This window comes from Chiloscyllium plagiosum, unplaced genomic scaffold, assembly GCF_037043375.1.
Source record: "Chiloscyllium plagiosum isolate Xiang-an unplaced genomic scaffold, Cpla_swu_hap1 HiC_scaffold_17, whole genome shotgun sequence".
In the NCBI taxonomy this organism is placed as follows: domain Eukaryota; kingdom Metazoa; phylum Chordata; class Chondrichthyes; order Orectolobiformes; family Hemiscylliidae; genus Chiloscyllium; species Chiloscyllium plagiosum.
Genome location: NW_028270155.1, coordinates 1,821,101 through 1,838,269, shown reverse-complemented (window position 1 = coordinate 1,838,269; position 17,169 = coordinate 1,821,101). Strand labels below are relative to the sequence as shown.

Sequence of the window (17,169 nt, the reverse complement as noted above, 5' to 3'; positions counted from 1 at the left end):
ATGTTGTTTGTCATATACATAAATGATCTGGAAGAGAGTATTGTTGGTATGATCAGCAAGTTTTCAGATGACACAAAGATTGGGGGAGTAGCAGAAAGCATAGGGGACGGTCAGAGAATACAGGAGAATATAGACAGACTGGAGAGTTGGGCAGAGAAGTGGCAGATTCTAATTCTAGAGCGAATTATACAGTGAACGGAAGAGCCTTGGGAAAAGTTGATGAGCAGAGAGATCTGGGAATTCAGGTCCATTGTACCCTGAAGGTTGCTGCACAGATGGATAGAGTGGTCAAGAAGGCATATAGAATGCTTGCCTTAATTGGACAGGTTAGGTTTGTTTCCATTAGAAAAAAGGAGATTGAGGAGGGACCTGATTGAGGTTTATAAAATCATGAAGGGTATAGACAGGGTGGATGGAGACAAGCTTTTTCCCAGGGAAAGCATTCAATAACGAGAGGTCACACTTTCAAGGTGAGAGGTGGAAAGTTTAAGGGGGATACATGTGGCAAGTACTTTACAGAGAGGGTGGTAGGTGCCTGGAACACGTTGTCAGCAGAGGTGGTAGAGGCAGGCATGGTAGATTCATTTAAGGTGTGTCTGGACAGATGCATGAGTAGGTGGGCAGCAGAGGGATACAGATGCTTAGGAATTGGGCGACAGATTTAGACAGTGGATTTGGAGGGCCGAAGGGCCTGTTCCTGGGCTGTACATTTTCTTTATTCTTTGTTCTATGTTAAACCTTGTACAAATATAAGGGAAGAAGCCATGGGGCTGTTGGGAAGTGTTGGAAGCGGAGGAGTGAACCATGATATCCCAGAGGGAACAGACCCTGCAGAATGCTAACCAGGGAGGAAAGGGGAATATATGTCTGGTGGTAAAAATGCGTCACCTCACATGTCTCTGCATCTGATACCTATCCACCACTCCACCAACTTGTCAATGGCCTTTTGGAATTCTCCTGTCCTTCTCACTGTTCACAATTCTTCTAAGTTTACTGTCATCTGCAAACTATGAAATTGTCCACTGCTCACCAAGATCCAGATTGTTAATACAAATCAGGAAAAGCAAGGGTCCCAATACTGATCCCTGTGGAACTCTACAACAAACCTTCCTTTAGCCTGAAAAATATTCACTGAGCATTACTCTTTGCTTCCGACAGAGTGCAGGGAATCCTCAAGGGAGAAGGTGAAGAGCCATAGGTGGTGGTGCATGTCGGCACAAATGATGTCGGGAAGAAGAGGAGGGACATTCTACAGTAGGACTTCAGAGAATTTGGAAGGCTGAAAATCAGGACTTCCAGGGTGGTTAACTCCGGTTTGCTTCCAGTTCCTCGGGCTGGAGTGGGCAGGAACAGGGAGATAATGGACTTGAATGTGTGGCTGAGGAACTGGTGCAGGAATAAAGGATTTAAATTTTTGGATCACTGGGGTATGTTTTGCGGAAAGAATAAATTATACAAGAGGGATGGGTTGCACCTTAATAGGTGGGGGACCAGCATTCTGGCAGGCAGGTTTGCCACTGCAACACAGGTGTGGGGGGAGGGGACAAACTGGAAATTTAAGAAGAAAGTTAAAGGGAAAGTGAGAATAAGAGAAGTTAAGAAAGACAACAGAATCAACGGAGCAGCAAACTCAAGAAGGAATCATACAGTATGGTCAAGTAAAATAGGGATTGATAGGAAGGATGTGGGCAGTAACAAATTAAAAATATTATATATGAATGCACGAAGCATTAGAAATAAGGCGGATGAGCTTGAGGCTCAGTGAGAAATTGGCAGTTATGATGTTGTGGGGATAACTGAGATGTGGCTTCAAAGGTACAGGGCCTGTGAAATGAATATTCAAGGCTATACGTGCTATCGTAAGGACAGACTGACGGGGAGAGGGGGTGGGGTGGCCCTGTTGGTGAGGAACGATATTCAGTCCCTTCTGCGGACGGACACAGAATCAGGAGATGTAAAGTCAGTATGGATACAGCTGATAAATTCTCAGGGTAGAAAGACTCTAATAGGAGTTATCTACAGGCCCCCAAAACAGTAGCCTGGATGTAGTGTGTAAGTTGAATAAGGAGTTGAAATTGGCCTGTCGCAAAGGTATTGCTACAGTTGTTATGGGGGATTTCAAAATGCAGGTAGACTGGGAGAATCAGGATGGTACTGGACTCCAAGAAAGGGACTTTGTGGAGTGCCTCCAAGATGGATTCTTAGAACAGCTTATACTGGAGCCTACCAGGGAGAAGGCAATTCTGGATCTGGTGTTGTGCAACAAACCGGATTTGATCAGAGACCTCGAAGTAAAGGAGCCATTAGTAAGTAGTGACCATAATATGATAAGTTTTAATCTGCAATTTGAGAGCGAGAAGGGACAACTGAAAGTGTCAGTGTTGCAGCTGAACAAAGGGAACTATGGAGATATGAGGGAGGAGCTGGCCAAAGTTCAATGGTGCCGTACCCTAGCAGGGATGGCAGTGGAACAACAATGGCAGATATTTCTGGGTATAATGCAGAAGATGCAGGATCAGTTCATTCCAAAAAGGAAGAAAGATCCTAAGGGGAGGCAGGGGTGGCCGTGGCTGACGAGGGAAGTTAAGGAGAAAGTGAGGTCTGCAGATGCTGGAGATCAGAGCTGGAAATGTGTTGCTGAAAAAGCGCAGCAGGTCAGGCAGCATCCAGGGAACAGGAGAATCGACGTTTCGGGCATAAGCCCTTCTTCAGGAAGTTAAGGACTGTATAAAGATAAAAGAGAAGAAGTATAACATAGCAAAGATGAGCGGGAAACCGAAGGCATGGGAAACTTTAAAAGAGTAACAGAGGATAATTGTTTCCATGGTGTACATCGCTATGACTCTGTGTTTGCTGTTATGTCTCTATTAATCAATCCTTTAGCTCAGCATGCCAGTTCATTTCATATCGCAGGGCTTTTATCGCCACACAGCATGCCCTAATTTAAGTTTAAGATACTAGTCTTGGACCCAGGCTTCAGCTTTTCAAATTGGATCTAGAATACAATCTCATGGCATTTGCTGTCACCTAGGGATATCTTTATTGCGAAGTTATTAACTAATCCTGTTAATTTATAATGTCAGAGAGGGTATGGCTTTGTTGGAATTGTAGCTTGCCACTGATTCTCCCAACTGACCTCAATGATGGATCGCAGTTCCTTCGGTGTCACCAGTGTTCCAAAATCCTGGAACTAACATATTAATGACATTGTGGACCTACATATTGCACAAGGACACAGTCAAGAAGGCATCTCACCAGCACCTTCTCAAACACAAGGAATGGAAAATAAATGCTGGCCTAATGTACAGGAAAATTAGGGTCTGTCTGGGGGAAACTCATATTGGTGCTTTTCTGGGATATGAGTGGGACTGTGACCTTTCTTTACCACTAGTAATAGCTATCGATTAGCAATAGGACTGACTGAAACAAATCTCTTAAACACACAGAGATTATGATCACAAGAATCAAAAGCTACTTGAAATATCCTTTTCCAATCAGTTCCATGAATTTCTCCAGTACATTTTTTCCTTGCTAATATGAATAAACCTCTGTGGTCTCAGCACTATGTTACCCGAGAGAGAGAAAATAAGGCCCCTCAAGGAGGAACCACAGGGGAGGGACAAGGTACTCAATGAATATTTCTCCTCTATGTTTACCACGGTGAAAGACATGGGAACTTGGGTAAGTTAGTGGTGATACCTTGGGGACAGTCCATATCACAGTAGAGGTGTTGGATGTATTAGAATGTATGCAGGTGGATAACTCTCCTGACCAGATATATCCAAGAACATTGCAAGAGGCTGGAGAAGAAATTGCAGGGGCCCTGCCTGATATTTTTGCATCATCATTAGCCATGGGTGAAGTCCAGGAAGACTGGAGAATAGCAAATGTAGTTCTTCAAGAAGGACTGCAAAGAAAAGCCTGGGAACTATGGACCAGTAAGTTTAACATCTGTAGTAATTAAGTTACTTGAGAAGATTCTGAGGGATAAGATATACATGCATTTGGAAAGACAGAGTTTGATTTGGAGTAGTTAGTATGGCTTTGTGAGTGGGAGATCATGCCTCACAAATTTGTTACAGTTCTTTGATGAAGTGACGGGAAGGTTGATGAGAGCAAGACAGTAGACATAGTCTGTATGGATTTCAGTGAGGCTGTGGATAAGGTTCCACATGGTAGGCTGCTCTGGAAGGTTAGATGGGCGTGATGGTAGGAAACAGAGGGTCATAGCAGAAGGATGCTTGTTGGACTGGAAGGCCTGTGACTAGTGGCATGCCTCAGGGGTCGGTGCTAGGCCCATTGCTGCTTGTTATCTATATCAATAATTTACATTAGAATGTACAAGGCATGATTAGTAAGTTTGCAGATGATACTAAAGCTTGCAGATGATACTAATAAAGGTGGTATTGTGAACAGTGAGGAAGGTTATCAGAAATTGCAGCAGGACTTTGATCAGCTGGGGAAGTGGGGCGAGAAATAGCAAATGGAGTTCAATATAGATTAAGTGTGAGGTGTTGCATGTTGGAAAGTCAAATCAAGATAGGAGTTTCATGGTGAATGGTAGGACCTTCAGGAGTGTAGTGGAACAGAGAGACATTGGAGCGCAGGTGGAAGATTCTCTGAAACTGGAGTCTTAGGTAGACAGGGCAGTGAAGAAGGTTTATCGCACACTGACCTTTATCAATCAGAGTTAAAAATCACACAACACCAGGATATCGTCCAACTGGTTTATTTGGAAGTACTAGCTTTCGGAGCGCTGTTTTTTTGTCAGGTAGCTAATGGGACAGGATCATAGGACACAGAACTAATGCGTTAATATGTAAATCCCAGAACTTCTTTCAAGTCATATTCCCTTCATCAGTGAGGGCACTGAGTATAGAAGTTGGGAAGTTAGGTTGCAGTTAAACAGGATGTTGGTGTATTGTGTTCATTTTTGGTCACCTTGTTGTAGGAAGGATATTATTAAACTGGAAAGAGTGTGGAAGAAATTTATAAGAATGTTGTCCAGATACAACAGACTGACTTATAGGGAAAGGCTGGACAAGTTAGGACTACTTTCTTAAGAGCATAGGAGACTGAAGGGAGATCATGAGAAGCATGGAAAGCGTGGATGCACTCAGTTTTTTTTCCCAGGGTTGGGGAATTGAGGATGTCAGTTTAAGGTAAGGGGGAAAGAATAAATGGGAACCTAAGGGGCAACCTTTTACACAGAGGGTGGTATGCATATGGAATGAGCTGTCAGCAGAAGTGGTTGAGGTGCGTACATTAACAACATTTAAAAGGCATTTGGACAAATACATAGATAGGAAAGGTTTTGAAGGATATGGACTAAGTGAAGACAAATGGGGTTAGTGTGGATGGTAATCTTTTGTCGGCATGGATCAGTTTGGGCCGAAGGACCTGTCTCTCTACTGTAGGACTCTATGGCTCTTTAATGGAATCTTGTAGATGAATTGAGTTCCCGTTTTCACCACATAATTTCAAACCCTGAATGCACTGAACATGTTTCTGAGTGGGAAAAGCTCATATATTATATTTAATTTTTTTCTTTTTTTTCTCTTGTTGTATTCATTGTGTGTGAGGTTTATCTCCCTTCCATCCCCATATCAGCAAGCCTTTTTCCACACTTGTCCTCTTGTCCCATTGAGCTGCTGCTCCGGGCTCAGTCTATAGAGGACTGGTCTCACCTGCTGCAGTTCCTCCCAGGAGTTACTCCATGTCCAGTAATGTGCCTTGTACAGATCGAACCGTACAGCCATCAACTCATTCCCTCGGTAGTAAAACACTGGCCTACACAGCAAGAGAGGAACAACTGAAATATCACTGAGCCACAATATTCTCAACAGATGAGTCGACATCACATAAGACAAGACTGGGGCTTATTTTCCTGGAGCATCAAAGGCTGAGGGGTGACCATATAGAGGTTTATAAAGTCATGAGGTGCATGGATCGGGTGAATAGCCAAGGTCTGTTCCCCAGGGTAGGGAGTCCAAAACTATAGGATATAGGTTTAAGGTGAGACAGGGAAAGATTTAAGAGGGGTAACTTTTTCATGCAAAGGATGATGCGAGTATGGGACCAGCTGCCGGAGGAGGTGGTGGAGGCTGCTACAATTACAACATTTAAAAGGCATCTGGATAGTTATAAAAATAGGGAGGGTTTAGAAGGATATAGGCCAAATGCTAGAAAATGGGATTAGATCAGTTTAGGATATCTGCTGGGGGTGTTTGAAGAGTCTGTTTCTGTGCCGTATAATTCTATGGCAATAACAAGATGCACATCGAAACCCCAGAATTAAAATAAATCTGGAAATACTAACATTTTAGGAAGCAGGCAGTACATATTCTATATAATCCCATGTAATAACTGTTAAGAGAACTTCATCCTTTTGATCTGAGTTGAAATCGAGATCATAAGACCGTAAGATAGCGGATCAGAATTAGGCCATTCGGCCCACAGAATCTCCTCCACCATTTGATTATGGCTGATATGTTTCTTTATCCCATTCTCCTGCCTTCTTGCAAACCCCTTGATCCCCTTACAAATCAAGAACATGGCTATCTGTCTTAAATAGACTCAGCGACCTGGCCTCCACAGCCCTTGCAGCAATGACTTCCGCAGATTCACTACATTCTGACTGAATATCTCAGTTCTAAAGGGTCATCCTTAAAACCTGAGACTGTGACCTGAGTTCCTAGTCTCTTCTTCATGTCCACTCTATCCAGGCCTCTCAGTATTTTGTATGTTTCAATGAGATTCCCCTCTCATCCTTCTGAACTCTAATGAGAACAGAGCCAGAATCCTCAACCACTCCTCAAATGATAAATCTACTATTCATGAAATCATTGTTGTGAACCTCCTCTGGAACCCCTACATAACTGGCATATCTTTGCTTAGGTACGGGGCCTAAAACTGCCTGCAATATTCCAAATGCAGTCTGACCAGAATAGAACAAAGAACAAAGAAAAGTTACAGCCCCAGGAGCAGGTCCTTTGGCCCTCCAAGCCTGAGCCAATCCAAATCCACTGTCGAAACCTGTCGCCCAATTCCTAAGCATCTGTATCCCTCTGCTCCCCACCTACTCATGCATCTGTCCAGACGCATCTTAAATGAATCTACCGTGCCTGCCTCTACCACCTCTGCTGGCAATGCGTTCCAGACGCCCACCACCCTTTGTGTGAAGTACTTGCCGCGTGTATCCCCCTCAAAATTTTCACCTCTCACCTTGAAAGCGTGACCTCTCGTTATTGAATCCTTCACCCTGGGAAAAAGCTTATCTCTATCCATCCTGTCTATACCCTTCATGCTTTTGTAGACCTCAATCAGGTCCCTCTCAATCACCTTTTTTCTAATGGAAACAAACCTAACTTACTCAACCTCTCCTCATAGCTAGCACCTTGCGAAGAGAGGCTGAGTAGGTTAGGTTTGTTTTCATTAGTAGGAATCTCATACAGTATCAGATACATCCCTTCTCTAGTAGTCTACACCTCTCGAAATTAACGCGACCATTGCATTTGTGTTCCTAACTGCCAACTGAGCCTGCATGTTAACCTTAAGAGAATCCTGAATGGACTCCTAAGTCCCTTTACAGATTTCCAAAGCCTTTTTCCATTTAGAAAATAGTCTATGCCTTTATTCTTCCTATCAAAGTGTATAACCTCACACTTAGCACATTATATTCCATTTGCCACTTCTTTGCCAACGCGCGTAGCCTGTCCAAGTCCTCCTGCAGCCTCCCACCTTCCTCAACATGATCTGTCCCTCCGCTTACCTTTATATCATCTGCAAACTTAGAAACAATGTCCTCAGTTCCTTCATTCAGAACTTCAAGGCAATATTCCATTTACCTTCTTAATTACCTGCTGCACCTGCAAATCAACTTTTTGTGATTCATACACAAAGACAGCCAAGTCCCTCTGCACAGCAGCATGCTACAATTTTGCACCATTTAAACAATACTCCACAATTTCATCCTTAATAATGGATGCTAAAATCCTACAAATGATCAAGGTCAAGCTAACCAGCCTTTGACTTTCCAACTTCTGCCTCCCTTCATTCTTGAGCAGGGTTGTTGCAGTAGCCACTTTCCAATTCTCTGACCCTCCCTGACTCCAACAATTCCTGAAAGATCGTCACCAATGTCTCCATGATTTCAAAAAACTGAAAGAACTGTGGATGCTGGAAATCCGGAACAAAAATAGAAATTGCTGGAAAATTTCATCAGGCCTGGCAGTGGAGAGTAAGCATTTTGGTCCAGTGAGCTTTCTTCAGAACATTCCAAAACATTAACTGATTTCTCTCCACTGCCAGGCCTGATGAAATTTTCCAGCAATTTCTGTTTTTGCCTCCACAATCTCCTCAGCTATCTCCTTCAGAACTCTAGTCTATCCAGTCCAGGTGATTTATCTACCTTCAGACCTTTCGCTTTCCCCAGCACCTTCTCATTCATAACGGCCACTCCACTCATCTCTGCCCCCTGACTCTCTTGAAGTTCTACTGACTTCCACTGTGGAGAGTGATACAAAGTACCTACTGAATTCCTCTGCCATTTCTGTGCTCCCGATTACAACCTCATTTTCCTAATGTCTCTCTTACCTGTTATGTTTCTTTAAAAAACTCTTGCAATCTTCTTTAATACTACTATCTGGTTTGCCCTCATATTTCACCTTCTCCCTGTTAATGCATTTTTAGTTGTCACCTGCTGGTTTTTGAAGGCTTCCTAATGCTCTGGCTTCCCACTAATCTTCACCAGACCGTGAGATCTCCTCTATCGGTTGGCTTGAGGAATCCAACCTACCACCATTCCAGCCAGTCCAATATCTGGCCAGTGCACTTCAAAATTAGCAATTTATTTCGACCCTGGGAGTGTTTGATGGGAATAGTTTAAAGAGAGCTTCACTCTACTTCTAACACATGCTTTGTAATGTTTAGGTTTGACCTGGATGCATGCAGTGAAAAATATTGTTTCTGCCTTCAGGCCATACCCTCTCTCCCCTCAATGTGTTTTTATTATTTTTAATAAAAATCTTGAGCTTCCCCTGAACCTGAGCCAGGTACCTGCTGATAATCTCATTCTGGAACAGCACAGGTGAAAGATCAATCCCGTCCAATTGCAGATCAGTGGGTGGTTGAAGCCCAGCCAGTGTCAAGCTGGTCATGAATAGATCCATGACAGTACCCAGCTGATAACTGACCTGTAACCAAAAATAAAACCAAATTTCAGTTCCAAATCACTGAATGCAAAACTTGGTAGATGAAGCACATTTTAATAGTGCAGGAGACTGCAAGTGGGGATCCCCACTGACTCCCCTCCTCCACCCTGATTAAGGCCCATGCGAGAGACAGCTTTTGTTCCCGCCACCAATTGAAGCCCTTGAGTGGATAATTAATTATCTCATCCCAATGCAACCTGAACTCACCCAGTGGCAGATAGCTATAAGGTAAACATAAAGAGATAGAGGGTTCCCTCATTCAATTTCATCTATTGCTTGAAAAAAGACCTGGCATCGGGAAGGAAGGGCAGGTGGACACACCCTCTGTCGCTGCCAACCCACTCCTCCCTGAGTCCCATTTCACTAATTATGCCAGGGTCTATCAACTGGGGGCCTGAGGCTGCTGTAGGGTCCACAGTAGCCACTGCCAAACCAATGGTGCTCCTGAACAACACAGAGCTTTCTGAGTGGCTCAGCAGTGGACATCTGAGCCAGCTTCCTTGATTCTGAACAAAGCTGCTGAAGCCAAGTTGGATCAGTATTTGGCAGGGCTTCATGGAAAGAGCTGATGCAGGGCTCCCATCGGTATAGGAGATCCTTGTTGCCTCTAAAACATACAGTCCTGAATATTGTCTATGAACTGTATTTACACAATGACCTAACCTTGTATCTATTTTCTATAATGTCTTTTAGGGCCACAGGATGTCCCAAAGTCTCACTACAGTGGCAAGTGAAAAGCCCTGCAATTCCTGGACTTTTAAAAAAACATACAAAATTGGGGATCCAAGATGGCAGCGATCTGAGCAGATCTGCCTTGCTGAGTTCTGCACCCCAGCCCAGCAGTAGTGATTTTCTTTAACCCAACCCACCTTACCTTTTTTTGGAGAAAATTGATGATAAACAGTTGTGAAACCATTTAAATCCATTTGCAGTGGAGCCTCCAGTGTCTGAACAAGATGAGCGGAGAGGTTTTGATCGGCTGATTGATTGTTCGGGTGGCCAGAAACAAGCAGTCATCTATGAGTGCGGTTGTTCGAGCATTTCTCGATTATCCGGCAATGCATGTCATAATGCGTTTAACTGATAACTAAATGCTGGGTTGCCTGGTGCCACTTTTATAGGGCCTCGAGATCTTGTTTGGATGGTCTGGGATTCGGATGGTTGATGTTTGGATAGTCGACGTTCTGCTGTAAATTCTTTTTTACCGAGCGAGGACAACACAAGAAAAGCATACAGCCAAGCGCCAAGATATGGGACACTCGCTGAAAACATCGGGCAGGCCTGCACCTGTGACTGCAGCTGCAGCTCACTCGGCAGCCAAGAAAGAGGTACCTGCACAGCAGAACGTCGCTAAGAACTCACGGTGATGTAAGGGATGATCAATGAGTTAATGGAAGACAATCGTACTCAGCTGAAGTCAATTTTGGTCATTCTTTGAAAGCATTAGAAGGAGTTGGAAAGGCTCAGGAAGCGAGTTGAAGAGGTCAAGCAATGGACTGTGTCATCGGAGACCGAAGCTGAGACCTCAGTGGGATGGATCTAGGCCCTCGGAAAACAGGTCCAGGCCTTGACTGAACAGGTCGATGGTCTGGAAAATCGAAGAAGAAGGAAAAGTATCTGGATTGTTGGGCTGCTATAGGGAGTGGAAAGTGGGCAGCTAGCAAGCTTTTTTGAAGACTAGCTGCCAGAGTTTCTTGGCTGGGATGCTGAGGCAGATCCGATGAAGGGTGAGAGAGCTCACTGGGTTGCAGTGTGCAGATCTGGTCTGGATTGGTGCCCCTGTCCAGTCCTGGTAAGATTTCAAAGCTACGGGGGAAAGCAGAGAGGCCCGGAATCTTCTAGAAAGATGGGGAAAGATCCACAGGCACTGACTTATTACAGAACTAAGATAATGTTTTTCCAGGGCTTTTCTGCGGCAGTGATCCGTAAAAAGAAATCGTTTGATAATGTCAAGAGAAAATTAATGGACCTTGGTATCAATATTCAATGAGATACCGAGCGGTGGTTCGTGTTACTCACGAGGAGATGGCGCAGTCATCTGACTTCTCAGAAAAAGTGAAAAGTTTCCTGGACACTTTAAAATAAAGTGTTGGATGGATTTATAGACATGGACAATAATGTTTGTTTTTTTTCTCTTGCTATGTTTCTTGTGATGTTACCCTTTTCTTAAAGAAGCTACTCTTGTTTTTTCTCCAATTAGGATTGGTGTTGGTATATAGTTTGGGGTGGGTGGAGTGCTCACTATTTTGTCTGTTTCCTTCTGTTGCTTGGTAATAGGGCGTGGCTTGAGCTGGACGGGGGAATGGAGATGTGTGTGGGAGGTGTAAGTGCCCTCAATGGACAAGGGGTAGAGTTCCCCATTAAATGCCTTTTGTGTTTTGTAGTTTGTTTAGTTTTTTTGTTTTTTTGTAAATAGACCCCACCAGTCTTCTTTTGTATCTGCTCAGCGTACTGTAAGTTGAATTCTTCCGCTCAGCAGGTCAAAGGTAGTTGTAAAGGATCGTTGCGAGCAGTTTTCTTAAATGGTGCTTCTGAAGCATTCGAGGGATCCATTTGCCAATTAAAAGGAAAAAGGTATTGTCAAGCCTCAAAAAGGAGAGGGTGGATGTTGCCCTGTTCCAGGAGACTCACGTTAATGACAAGGAACACTTGAAGTTACAGCAGGGGGGGGGGGTCTGATCGGATGTTTTTCTTGTCCTTTAACACTAACAGCAGGGAAGGCCATACTCGTCCAGAAGAATCTTTCATTTAGTTTAATAAATTGTGTTAAAGGTGAATATGGTCAGTTTGTTATCCTTAAGGCCCTAATAGATGGTGAGGAATATGGGATTTTGAATGCCTATTGTCATCCGGCCCAACCCCTTAGGTTTTTGATTGATGCACTATCTAAGCTGATAGCCTTTGCATCGCGGCATATTATCATAGCAGGGGGGACTTTAATTGCCTTATGGATCCTGTGCTGGATAGAATGCCCAAAGGCCCCCCAAAGCTTTCTCCACAACCTAAACAGTTGGGTGATCTATGTATGTAGCTGAGGTTGGAGATGTCTCACCCTACAGGCAGGGACTTTACATTCTTTTCCCATCCTCATAAGTGCCATACAAGGACTGATTTTTTCCTAACTCTCACAGCTCTTCTAGATTCGGTGGTATCTTGTTCAATTGGGAATATTGCCATCTCTGATCATGCAGCAGTATGTTTAGTGGTCGAGATTAAGGATAATGTGATGAACTCACGGTATTGGTGAATGGATCCCTTCATCCTCAAGGAAAACAAATTCGTTGAGTACTTTTTAGGGGAATTTGAAGCATTTTTGGCCACCAACTCAGGTACAGCTAGTGATTCATCCATTCTTTGGGAGACTGCTAAGGCCTATGCTAGAGGGATAATTACCTCATAATTGACCAGTCAGAAGCGACAGAAGGGAGAGCAGCAGCATCCGCTCAAAGTACGATTGAAGGCAGCTGAGACAGTATATTACAGTTGACTGTCAGTGACTAAGCTGCAGCGGATCACAGTCCTTCGATCCACCTTAAACTCCATACTTACGCATACAGCCAGGAAGGAACTGTCCTTTGCAAAACAAAGCTTGTTTGCTAGGCTGGGTAAATATTTGGCATATCTGATTAGGAAGAAGAATGCCTCTCAATCTATTCCTTCTATTAGGGAAGGGAATGGGACTCTTACTTGTAATGCTATAAAAATCAATGTGGTGTTTCGGAGGTTCTATTCTGAACTGGATTAGTCTGAATGTTGTGAGAATAGACAGGATAAAATGGAGTCTTTTTTTAGGAACTTGGATCTTCCAGGGGTGTCTGCTGAGCAGGTGTCTCTCCTTAGTGCTCCATTAACAGCACAAGGGACACAGGAGGGGGTGAGGCAACTTCAAAGTGGAAAGGCGCCTGGCCCTGATGGTCTTGCCAGTGAGTTTTATAAAGAATTTGTATACATCCTGTCAGGGCCAATGCCAGACATGTATAACTATTCATATTGTCGTGATTGCTTCCTGCCATCCTTGAGAGACACTAATATCTCTCTTATCCTCAAGAAAGGGAAGGCGCTGGAGGACTGTGCTTCTTATAGACCTATCTCGCTCTAAATTCTGATTTTAAAATTTTGTCTGAGACTTTGGCCTTGAGGTTGAAAGGGGTGTTGCCCCCTATTATTAAAGAAGATCATGGGTCACATATCTTCTAATAATGTTAGGAGGTTGCTTAACATGATTTAAGTGTGCCAGCAGTGATCGGTTCAAGGGTTGGTGGTCTATTTGGACGCTAAGAAGGCATTTGATCGTGTGGAATGGCCACATCTTTTTTTATACCCTGGAGCGTAAGGGTCCTTTAAAGTGATCCTCTGGCAGCAGTTCTCACCAATGGCATAAGGTCTGATATTTTTTACATAGGTAGGGGCAATCGACAAGGCTGTCCCCCTCACCTTTGCTTTTTATATTGGTGATTGAACCGTTAGCTGAGGCCATATGTGGGAATCCTAATATAGCTGGCCCAAAGGTGGGACCCAAAGTAACACTATATGCGGATGATGCTCTTATTTTTCTCTCGAACCCGGCAGTCTTGGTGCCCTGTTTTATATAATGTATTAATTAATTTGGTTCTTTTTCAGTTTACAAGATCAATTTTTCAAAGTTAGAGGCTATGCCTATGGCAGGGGGTGGGGGGGCGGGGGTCTTCATGGAAGTTGGGTTCTCCTTTAAGTGGGCACAGGAAGTTTTCTTTACTTGGGCCTCTCTGCTACCCCTCATTTTGATCAGTAACTCAAGGCTAACTTTGTTCATTTGTTTGACAAGATTAAACAAGACCTTCAAAGATGGGGGGCCCTTCCAATATGATGGTTGGGTCAAGTTGCTCTTACTAAATCAAATATTCTTCCTCGCTTCTTGTACCCTTTGCGGATGCTCACTTTGCTCTTTCCTGGGCAAACATTTCAGAAACTGAATGGTTAGTTTACTTATTTTATTTGGCATTATAAGCAGCCCCTTATTAAGCTTGCAAAACTGCAAGTGGGCCAGGAATTGGGCGGAGTGGACCTCCCAGCCATTAGACAATTAGAGAAGGTGAGGACTGTAGATGCTGGAGATTAGAGTCGAGAGTGTGGTGCTGGAAAAGCACAGCAGGTCAGGCAGCATCTGAGGAGCAGGAGAGTCGACGTTTCGGGCATAAGCCCTTTGGGGTGCTGCCTGACCTGCTATGCTTTTCCAGCACCACACTCTTGAGACATTAGACAATATCAACTGAGCTCCCTCCTATCGTTTGTAAGTGACTGAGACTATGGGGACTCGACGTCGACATGATTGGGCATTGAGGCCTCCCAAACGAAACGTCCTCTGATCAATCTCTTATTTTTAGACAAAATGAGGACAGTTTGTGGAACATTGCCACGATCCAATAGTTACTAACATTGTCAAAGCATGGAAGGCAATGAGGCAGATGGACGGCAATATGTCTAAAACATCTTTTCTTACTCCAGTAGTTGGCAGGTCGGGTTTCTGGCCAGGGACAATGGATCCTGGGTTTAGTCTTTGGGCGGATAGGGGAGTGTCTTGTTTGGGTGATCTGTTTGAAAGTGAAACGTTGATGTTGTTTGATCAAATAACTCGGAAATATAGATTGTCGAGTAGGGACGTCTTCCATCTCTTTCAGATTACAGATTTCATCTGAAAGGAGACCACACTTTTGGCTGAGTGTTTTGGATGTGATACGGAAAAGAGGGTGCTTCAGGCTAAGAGCATTCTTTCAGTGAGTACTTTCTATCATTTGATGGGGGGAGGCTCCTTGGGTGGCATTGATTGTCTACGTGAGGTCTGGGAGAGAGAGTCGGGACTTGAAATGGGCCAATGGGCCAAGAAGTGGGATTATGGGAAAGCAAATCTTAGCAAGACTTATACACTGAATAGTAAGGTCCTAGGGAGTGCTGCTGAACAAAGAGACCTTGGAGTCCAGGTTCATAGCTCCTTGAAAATGGAGTCGCAGATAGATAGGATAGTGAAGAAGGCATATGGTATGCTTTCCTTTATTGGTCAGAGTATTGAGAACAGGAATTGGGAGATCATGTTGCGGCTGTACAGGTCATTGGTTAGGCCACTGTTGGAATATTGTATGCAATTCTGGTCTCCTTCCTATCGGAAAGATGTTGTGAAACTTGAAAGGGTTTAGAAAAGATTTACAAGGATGTTGCCAGGGTTGGAGGATTTGAGCTGTAGGGAGAGGCTGAACAGGCTGGGGCTGTTTTCCCTGGAGCATCAGAGGCTGAGGGGTGACCTTATAGAGGTTTATAAAATGATGAGGGGAATGAATAGGGTAAATAGGCAAAGTCTTTTCCCTGGGGTCGGGGAGTCCAGAACTAGAGGGCATAGGTTTGGGGTGAGAGAGGAAAGATATAAAAGAGACCTAAAGGGCAACTTTTTCACACAGAGGGTGGTACATGTATGGAATGAGCTGCCAGAGGAAGTGGTGGAGGCTGGTAAAATTGCAACATTTAAAAGGCATTTGGATGGGTATATGAATAGGAAGGATTTGGAGGGATATGGGCCGGGTGCTGGCAGGTGGGACTAGATTGGGTTGGGATTTCTGGTCGGCATGGACGGGTTGGACCGAAGGGTATTTTCCGTGTTGTACATCTATATGACTCTCGAAGATTGAGAGCTATGGTCTTATTGAGCTGAGCGATGTTATTTCTTTATTTATTGATTTGTATTAAGTGTAGTTTTGGTTTCTTTTGGAGAGTAGTACAGTAGTTGGTTAATTGTTTATTGTTGTTTTTGATGTTATGATGCTATATTTTCATGTTTCTGTAACTTTCTAATTTTGGAAAGAAAAATCTTTCAATAAAAATATTTTTTTAAAAAACCACAAGATACCCCAATTTACTCGTTTTTCAGACCCAGATTTACAGAAAGGAGGAACTAACTTTCTGTTCTTATCAATAATTACTATTCACTACAAATAAATAGATTCTCGCTACAGATAAACAATTATGAACTGCTAACATATAACACTACAAGTTAAAACTCTTAACCATTTACAAGACTCGCCCCCTACACACCCATACCCACATATATCAAAATAAAGGGTGTTCTTGGCAGAGGGAACAACAGGGAAGGTAGTTTAGCGTTCCCTGTCCACAGAGATGACTGAGGTGATCCGTTTGCGGACTAAGGAAGCTGCCTCTCCATTTCCTTTTCAAGGTTCTTTTCATTGTTTGCAGGAGGCACAGGGTCACTGCTTCACACTAACAAACACCTCTGATTTATTCATTAAAATCACAATTTACAGCATATGGTGAGGGGAAATAAAATGGCTCTCCTCAGACCTGAGATGGTTTTTAATGCAGAGCTAAAACAGATCCTTTCCTTACAAAGGTCTAAGAGCTTCTGAAGCCAACATTCACAATCCCAAACTGTTGAGTTCCTTGGAGGCCAGTCACATAATTATTGGCAAGGAGGCCATTGTCAACAATAACTGGTTACTAGTCCACAGATCAATCAGCAGCTTGTTGCCAGCTAAATCTCAATTTGTATAGAGTCGTCTAGCTCCAGCTCGGTTACAGACAGATTTCCCCACTGAACCAACAACTGTGTAAACAGCACTTACAATGAGTATCAGATAACTTGTTTTTACCAAGTGCAGCTATCCTTCAACAAATATTGGCTTTTAAATCAATCCATTTCTCATTTCAGTCCACAATCAAAAAATACAGAAAAATAAAAAGATACCGTCTTTGCAAGCTAAGGAAGTGTTATTTACAATGCACGAAAGCATGTGCAGTCATGGTTTTAGAGACTGATCAATTTTTGATCACCAGTAGCATAAAGGATTATGGGGATGAAACATGAAAATACAGTGTGTTAAAAGGTACTGAAGTGTTCAATCAGTCATTATCGTATTAAACAGAAAAGGCTCAATTGGTTGAATGGCGTATTCCTGTGTTCCTGTACATGTTT

At 43.4% G+C, this 17,169-nt stretch overlaps 1 protein-coding gene across 1 annotated transcript in view; it reads right to left on the bottom strand.

Moving 5' to 3' along the window:
• galns (galactosamine (N-acetyl)-6-sulfatase) overlaps positions 1–17,169 on the bottom strand; it is a 127,080-nt gene that overhangs the window by 28,987 nt on the left and 80,924 nt on the right. The window contains exons 10-11 of the mRNA XM_087995660.1: positions 9,058–9,194; positions 5,688–5,790 (exon numbers count right to left, since the gene is read on the bottom strand). Coding sequence (XP_087851786.1) covers positions 5,688–5,790; positions 9,058–9,194 — 240 coding nt within the window. The remainder of the gene's footprint in view (positions 1–5,687; positions 5,791–9,057; positions 9,195–17,169) is intronic.